The sequence below is a fragment of the Sinocyclocheilus grahami genome, unplaced genomic scaffold (assembly GCF_001515645.1).
Source record: "Sinocyclocheilus grahami isolate Dianchi unplaced genomic scaffold, SAMN03320097.WGS_v1.1 scaffold3.1, whole genome shotgun sequence".
In the NCBI taxonomy this organism is placed as follows: domain Eukaryota; kingdom Metazoa; phylum Chordata; class Actinopteri; order Cypriniformes; family Cyprinidae; genus Sinocyclocheilus; species Sinocyclocheilus grahami.
This window is the reverse complement of record NW_015505182.1, coordinates 4,385,442-4,394,453: the sequence shown is the minus strand read 5'-3', so window position 1 is coordinate 4,394,453 and position 9,012 is coordinate 4,385,442. Positions and strand designations below refer to the sequence as shown.

General features: G+C 34.7%; 1 protein-coding gene across 3 annotated transcripts in view; it reads left to right on the top strand.

The window, feature by feature from the left end:
* The first annotated feature begins 890 nt into the window (after positions 1-890).
* The window catches only part of LOC107570444 (mitogen-activated protein kinase kinase kinase kinase 3-like), a 51,481-nt gene continuing 43,359 nt past the window's right edge, over positions 891-9,012 (top strand). For all 3 annotated transcript variants that reach the window (XM_016256766.1, XM_016256834.1, XM_016256704.1), the window contains exons 1-7: positions 891-978; positions 3,223-3,287; positions 6,016-6,071; positions 6,261-6,308; positions 7,083-7,125; positions 7,409-7,481; positions 7,937-8,068. In XM_016256766.1, coding sequence (XP_016112252.1) covers positions 923-978; positions 3,223-3,287; positions 6,016-6,071; positions 6,261-6,308; positions 7,083-7,125; positions 7,409-7,481; positions 7,937-8,068 — 473 coding nt within the window. In that variant the 5' untranslated portion in view covers positions 891-922. The remainder of the gene's footprint in view (positions 979-3,222; positions 3,288-6,015; positions 6,072-6,260; positions 6,309-7,082; positions 7,126-7,408; positions 7,482-7,936; positions 8,069-9,012) is intronic.

The following is a 9,012-nucleotide window of genomic DNA, read 5'->3' as shown; positions in this document are numbered from 1 at the left end:
TATTATTTATAAGTTAATTTAAAAACTGCATTATGTGCAATTTACATGTTTGCATGCAATTTTTTTATTTTTCTTTTTAAGTTGAGTGTTGATCATCTATTTAAAAATAAATAGCAATTAAATTTAAGTTTGGGTTAAGTTGTTATGCCTACTTGTAACCTTATAATGTAAAAGGACTCCCTATAGTTTTAAGCATAAGCTAAGATTTTTATCACTAAGAAAATTTTAACTATAACTGAATGTATTTAAAGAAAGAGCAACTTGTTCAGTAAACCATAAAAAAATGTTTTTTAAAAAGTTTAGTTTTCCCTCCTGCTGTACAGAAATCATACCGAACCGTGACATTAAAACCGAGGTACGTACCGAACTGTCATATTTGTGTACCGTTACACCCCTAATATATATATATATTGCATTTTAAAAATATTTATATTAATTTTTATTTATTTATTTTACTTATTTTAGTTTAGTTTAGTACATACATTATAAATTCCCACATGGTGATATGTGTATTATAAACCTGTTTAAAACAGATAACTGCAATTTTTGTGATGCTAGTGGTGCATATATTACTGTAAGTAATAAAATATAGTTGTTTTTATTACTCTCGGCTAGTTAACAGAGTAAAACTTACTATGATGGTATCAGGTTGTAATACCTATGTCCTTTCATAAAAACCATGGTACTATATGTTTTCTATATGTTTTACATGATACTCAAAAGAATATCATAATGAAATCATGGTAGATTCCAAAATGTTGCACAAATTGGTTAACTTTTTTTCATTGACATGAATGAAATAGCTGAGTAACTGTCTGAGTAACTCATTGGATTGTTGCTGGTAATTTCTCACCTTGTCCCCATCTCTCTGTGTGTTCCTTCGACAGGCGAGGACTTCGCAGTGGTTCAGCAGGAAATAATCATGATGAAAGACTGCAAGCACTCTAACATTGTGGCCTATTTCGGTAGTTACTTAAGGTATAGCAATGACCACTTTCCTGACCACACTTTTACTGTTCTCCGCTCTCTCCTTCACTTACCCCTTCCTTCACACTCTCTCTCCTCCTGCTCTGTCAGTTCCTATTCCTGTCTAAGGCTGTTGAGTTGACAGTGTGCTCTGTTGGTTGAGTCTCTCAGCTGGACTGCAGGAACATCCGCTGTGACTGCAGCACCTCTGTTTCTGCTAATTGTACAACCTATGCCTCGTGGCCAGGCTTAGACCTAACTAGTTAATCTAAAATTCAGGAATCAAACAAGGGTGTAGATCTCATTTGATCATAGGGACGACAAGTAGGACTTTAGCATTGACAAAATTATGTTTTCTTAAAGTTTCGTGGTACATGACACCATCATAGCCCACCATGGAGCTACAATATTCTAGCTACAGTAGAAAGTTAAACTACAGTGATAGATAATTTTAATACATCCCTAAGTTTGTAGAACAACCTAAATTGTGTTTATGTTGATGCACGAACAATGGAGGTCTGTGGGGCAAGACATTCTAGAAAATTTTAAAGCAGAAATGTGAAGGTTGTCACTCTTGGTGAACATTGTCTAATGCATACGTGACATAATTCCTGTAGGTGTATTTTTCCTCTGTGTAAATAATTTATATGATTCTATTACGGTAGTCTCTTATAAACATGTAGAACCTAATGTTAATGTTATTCCATGGCTGTTAAATAGTACATTTTAACATTTATAATGGTACAATGTCTCATTTGTTGTTACAAACTGAGGGAAAATGATTTTCTGTTGGAATCAGCAGCATATAATAGATGTTATATGTCAATATATCTTCTATTTAACTTTTTCTGTTTATATATACACTACCATTCAAATGTTTGGGGTTATTTTTTTTTTTATTAATACTTTTTTAATTAGTTGACCATTAATTGATCAAATGTGACAGTAAAGACATTTATAATGTTAAAACAAGTTTTCTGTTTTAAATAAATGTACTTTAAAATGTTCTATTCATCAAAAATCCAGAAAAAATGTATCACGGTTTCCACAAAAAATTAAGCAGCACAACTGTTTAAGCATCGTCTCTTTGAGAAAAGAGTTGTTTTAAATTGTAAACGGTAATATTTAATAATATTACTGTGATTTTGATCAAATAAATGTAGCTTTAGTCAGCATAAGAAACTATAAAATAAAATGTAAATTAAATACAATAAAATAAAATAAAATTAAAATCTTACTGACCCCAAACAAACATTCGAACATATGTATATATTTTTATATACAGTGGTGTGAAAAAGTGTTGGCCCCCTTCCTGATTTCTTATTTTTTTGCATGTTTGTCACACTTTAATGTTTCAGATCATCAAACAAATTTAAATATTACACAAAGATAATGCAAGTAAATACAAAATGCAGTTTTTAAATGATGATTTCATTTGTTAAGGGAAAAAAGCTGTCCAAACCTACGTGGCCCTACGTGAAAAATTAATTGCCCCCTCCTGTTAAATCATGAAAGAACTGCAATTAACCACATTATTTTAGAAAGCTGAGTTAAATTTCACTAACCACACCCAGGCCTGATTACTGCCATACCTGTTGAATCGAGAAATCACTTAAATAGAACCTGTCTGACAAAGTGAAGCATGCTTAAAGAGCAACACATTATGCCGCGATCTAAAGAAATTCAAGAACAGATGAGAATCAAAACAGCTGACATATATCAGTCTGGAAAGGGATATAAAGCCATTTCTAAGGCTTTGGGACTCCAGCGAACCACGGTCAGAGCCATTATCTACAAATTGAGAAAAATTGGAACAGTGACAAAAAATTTAAAACCCAGGAAGGGGGCCAACACTTTTTCACACCACTGTATATAGCCTATTTTTATTTGTTGTAACGTTTGAATCTAAAAGCACCTAACATCTAAAACTTCACTTGAATTCTCTAATTTCAAAGAATGTTGTTTTGGTCTTCCTTACAGCTATAGGCAGCTCGAGTGTGGTTTGTCTCTGATCAGCAGTATATCTCTTAAATATTAGTCTAGACATTAGTGCAAGGCACCTTAGAAAAAAAAGAGAAGGGTGTTTTTGATAAAAGCAGGTTGCTTGTGACTTATGACTCTGTCTCCAGCTTGCTGTGTCATGACCCAGAAAAGTGTGCATCCTTTCACTCTCCCTATGGGGCTGCCAGGGGACTATTTCGAGACGCATCGATTGAAATATAATTTGTTGATGTTTTTCTTTCTCTGGCTTTTCAGGAGGGATAAATTATGGATATGTATGGAATACTGTGGGGGAGGTTCACTGCAAGACGTATATCACGGTAAGATACACCATATAAAGGTAAACAATCAACTGCAACACTAACTCAAACTCACTCAGTGGTCAGTATTTCAGTGCAGTGCAGTATCTCCTTTCCATTCATTATTTAAAGGAGTAGTTCACCCAGAAATGAAAATTGTCATAATTTATTCATCCCCATGTTGTGTAAAAATCATATGAGTTTATATCTTTTGTAAAACACAACATAATTCTAAAATAAGAATTTTAGCAGTCAGATTTATTTTTCCACGAGGTTTTTGAGTGTCTAAAAGTGATCCACATGACGGTTGGAGTCAAAGAACAAACTGTACATTGTTCACAATGTCTCCTTGTGTTCCATGTAAGAAAGAAAGTCTGAGATGTAATGACAGTGAGTAAATAATCACGTAATTTTCATTTTTGGGTCAAACATTCCTCTAAAAGTCCTAGCGTAAACAGTGTAGATACGATGGCCGCAATGCTTTGAAAGTTCCGATGCCAGTTTTTACATAAATAGACTTTCCTCTCTTCCAATTAACAATTTGATTCTTGACAGATGGCCTAAATATACAAATCTTTTCTTACATTGTTGGAAAGCATCCCTCTATGTTCCCAGGAGATAAATTTAGCAGAACTCAGTAGAGTGGCCCTGTCAGATCATTAGAGCTAATTTTCACGGCAGCTGTCGGCAGTTCTGCGGTTATCCCTGAGCCTCTGCGCGGGGTGGGGTGGGGGGGTGGGGGGTAGATGGTGTTATAGTGCTAACGTGTTAGCTTAGTGCCCAGCCTCACATCACACGTTATCAACCTCCTGCTGCCATGGCTGCTCTCAGCTACAGGGACAAAGGCCTGATTAGAACCGAGACCGACCGACTCCTCCCACACACAACAAATAGAGAAAGACACAAAAGAGACATGAATCAGGTTCTGTGAGAGAGAACTAAGTCAATAGTTGTGGAATTCCAGTAAGTAAGGCTGTCAAGGCTGTTTTATTCACTTAAACATCGGATGAAGTGATTATTTTCTCTTTAATACAGATGATTTTGATGAGTCGCTATGTTAGTAATAATAATGTTACCTGCTTGACGGAAAGGGTTGCCAGGTTTTCACAACAAAACCCGTCCAATTGCTACTCAAAACTAGCCCAAAACTAACCCAAACTAACCGTGTTTCGAGGGGGGTCCCCCGGTAAAAATCACGTTCCGGGGGCTAAAATACACGTTATTGGGGTCACTTCAACCCGCGGACATGAAAAACAACCCACGGCAACAGTGATAAATTAGCCCAATTCCACGGGAAAACCGCGGACTTGGCTACACTGTAATGGATAATAATGTCTACAACGGACACGAGCGCTGTCATGGCGTGACCACAGCTTGAAGTTGTCTAATTTGGCACGGTCTCCCTGCTGCACTAATAGTAGTAAGGCTTTCCTCTGTGTATACATATCCTTACAAGTACAATTTTAGCTGTATTATTTGTGTCCCCTTCAAAAATTGCTCTTGAGAAATTTTGTTTATTGTCCCCCCAACTGTTTTTACGCCCCTGATGCAAGGATGCATTAAATTAATCAAAAGTCACAGTAAAGGCAGTTATAAAGTTTTCTACTTCAAATGAAACTGTTCTCCAGAGAAAGACTCCTAAAATTTTTTTTGACAAAATGTAAAAATATTAACTATCACAACTGTTTTCAACATTGATAATGATAAGAAATGTTTCATGAGCAGCAAAATCAGCATATTAGAATATGTTTTGAAGGATCGAAAATTCAGCTTTGAAATTACATTTTAAAATACAACAAACGAGAAAAAGACTGTTGTAACAATATTTCACAATTTCAGTTTTACTGTATTTGTAATCAAATAAATGACAAACCCCAAACGTTTGAATGGTAGTGTAATTCACTTAAAATCTTTTACTCGACATGAAATTAAAAATGGTAATGCTAATGAAAAGAGAATCTTTTTAATATTCGTATTTGTTTATCATCAATTAAAAAAATTGCACAGAAACAACTTTCCTTTTCAGATGACATTACCTCACCCTCTTTTTATTTTGCATCACATTTCAAATGTAAAATGAGTTGTGGACACCATTTCATCATTTTAAGCCCGTCTCTTTCTCTCTTCCTTCAGCCCATTTATTATTCACTCCTTCCCATTAGCACATTTCCTGTTTTTGTGACATTTTAATCAGCAATAACTGTCTCTTGACTTAAAGCAGATTAACTGCACTGCTGAAGTGTCAGAGGCTCCGAACCGTCAAACATACTGCTTTGTTTTGGAGAACAGACAAATGAGTTTCTCAGTCGCCTTTTGAATCTTCTTTAGCAAAGTTTCAAGTCTGTTATTTTCATCAGTAGTCCATTTAGAGTTGTAGAATAATTCAGCTCTATATTTTCTCAGGTTGGACGTGTAATCAGTCACATTGTTTCTTGCGTTCTTGATAATCTCGTCCTTGGTCTGCTGGATAAAACCAGTTAGTGGTGCTTTTGTTAAACTTTTTTTTTCAATGTGGCATGAGAAGGATCAGTGTTATGTGTCTTCTTGATTTAAACAAGTTTAAGCTTAAGCCGAATGTGCTGAAGTTATTCATGCCTCATTTTTCAACTGATGTGTACACACTTTTATATTGTTTAGACATTTAAATTGTATTCAGGCTATTTTAGCTAATAATCTAATATGAATGGGATTTTCATAGATTTTGTTTAGATTATATTACTGCTAATGCACACTAAATATGTCTCTACAGTTACTGGGCCACTAACAGAATCACAGATAGCATATGTAACAAGAGAAACCCTTCAGGTAAGCCATTTTACCGGACTTGTTTTGACAACCAAAGCAATCTGCTGTGACCATGAAAGCTGCTTTTGAATTTTTAATGGTAGACATGTTGACAGATATTTCATACTCCCCGTTCTCTATAAAGCAGTTTGTAAATGTGTTTTTAAGATGATTATGGATGAAAATTAGTGTTTGTGTCTTTGCTTTCAGGGTTTATATTACCTACACAACAAAGGAAAGATGCACAGAGACATAAAGGTACCATGATTTATTCTAGCTTTTGTGTGTCTTAAATGAAAGGAGTTGATTGGTTTAATTGTATTCAAATCAAATGACAAATCTAAACCCTCCTCCTACTTTTTTTAAATCATTATCATTATTTTTTTTGCCACAGAAATTACACACACCAGCTTTTCTGATTCATATTCCTTGATGATTCCATTAACAATTAGTCATTATTTTAGGAAATGATTCCTTTAACTGTAATGTCATTTTTTTGCAATTATGTATAGCCACTAGTGGTCCAGAAATTACATACTTCACCATTAGTTAGTTGCTATATGTTTTTAATAAAGACATGATAAAGCATATACATATTTGAAACAATTCCTCTTCTAAATATGAATTATTTTGTAATGTATTTGAAACATGTTTGATCAGTTTAATGTGTTCTTGCTGAATTGAAAGTAAAGTTTGAGCAGTGAATAAAAACTAAGTGCTCATTACATCTTGGTGATTTGGTGAAACCAAAGCCAAATCACTGGTAAAGCAAGAGAAAATGTGTTCCCTGGCCAGAGGGAGATGTAATTAGTATGACTCAGATGCTGCTTTCACATCTCTGATCATAGATGAAAGCAGGTGTTGAAAGAGCAATTTTATAGAATGAAAAAAATTAGATTCTGAGGTCTGTCAGATTCATTTTTACATTTTATCTCACAAATCTACCAGTAATATATTTAATAATCTCTTATAATAGTTGTTTTACTCTTACCTTACAATGTCATTTTATTGTTGTTTTTCTTTTTGAAATAGGGTGCCAATATTTTATTGACGGACAATGGTTATGTCAAGCTAGGTAAGAAAATAACAGACTTTCCTTCCATTCTAATGTTTAAAACAGGGAAATTAAGTTACTTACAATGTTATGAACTCAAATCATTAAAAAAGTGTAAAAATGTTGTGTTGGTGACAGAGTACCACATCATGTTGTCACATTTGATCTGCTGTGGCATTACGCAGCTCTCAAATTTCATAATTCATAAGACAGAATTAGACGCATAGTAGCATCAGTTGTACACAACTCAAATGAGAGTTGCTTGTGGGATTGTAGTAAAGGTCTTTTCTTTTTTTCTCTACAGCTGATTTTGGTGTGTCTGCACAGATCACAGCAACACTAGCTAAAAGAAAATCCTTCATCGGGACTCCTTATTGGTATACAGCCCTATTGTGCCACAAATGCAATACATTATTTAAAATCAAAATGCATTTTTTTTAAATAGTTATTATGAATGCATTTTCTGTGACCTCTTTTTTTGGAGTATTTTTTTAATGAATTTGTCACTTAAGGACTATTTTAATACAACAAAAAAAAACACTAAAAGTAGATTTAAAAATTCTCAAATATTACTAGTTGAAAACTCTTTACATTACACAGTGATAGAAATGTTAACCTCATATCCTGATGTTGAATATTAAAAAAACCCATGTTATTTGTCAACTATCCAAAATGATTTAGCTGTTGTGGTTAAAAAAAAAAAACAGAATTAATCTTTTATAATTCAGCAGTTTTCTACAAGGCCACAGATGCCTTTTTCACATCTTACGTAACCATCAGGTAGGAGATGTTCATGAATGAGTGATGGTGTGTCTGTAACCCATGTTAACAGGATGGCCCCAGAGGTGGCCGCCGTGGAGAGGAAAGGAGGATACAATCACCTGTGTGACATCTGGGCTGTGGGCATCACCGCCATTGAACTAGCCGAACTGCAACCTCCCATGTTTGACCTTCATCCAATGAGGTGAGAGTTTAAACAGCTTTATGGACCTGTTCCAATTCAGAGAGGGCTGAATTTTAGCTCATTTTTTTAATACCATATATCTTATATATATGTGTGACTCAACCAATGACTTGTGTTTGTTGTTTGCAGCGTTATTTTTGCAAATGTTCAGTCAAGTCATGAAAATCATTATCTTATTTATAATAACTTCACAAAATTAATCTAGTTCAGAATAAGACCTTCTCGATTCCCAACTCCATCTACTGTATTAATCATGGCACACTGGGCAGTGAAACGATATCAACGTTTCAATGAGTTAAATGTTTTAAAGGGGTCATATGATGCAATTTTAAAGATCATTATTTTGTGTATTTGGTGTAACAGAATATGTTGACATGCTTTAAAGGGGTCATATGATACGATTTAAATTTTTCCTTTCTCTTTGAAGTGTTACAAGCTCTTGGTGCATAAAGAAGATCTGTAAAGTTGCAAAGACTAAAGTTTAAAATCCAAAGAGATATTCTTTATAAAAGTTAAGTCAACCACGCCTACCTAAAACGGCTCGTTCTAACACGCCCCCACATGTCTATGTCACGATGTGGGAAGATTTGCATAACGCCGCCCAAATGTTCACGCAAAGAAAGAAGGCGGAACTTTTATTCTCACTGTAGTATTGTTGTTGGCCCCGCCGCCATGTTGTGGAGATGCTGTGTGTTTCGTTGTGAAAGTGAAACTACTTTGTTTGGCCTTCCAAAAGAGGACACGACTAGAAATCAGTGGTTAAGTTGTATTTACAACACTGTTCCAGAACAGTTAAACCCAAATATTCAGATGTGTGCCGCACATTTTATGGAGGTCTGTTTCCTGATCCTAGTAGAGTAGACTACAATGCCGGCTCTTCTAAATTTTTTAGAATTTGCCACTGACTATTCAAACGCGAGTTTTGAGCAGTGTAGAGTAGCACT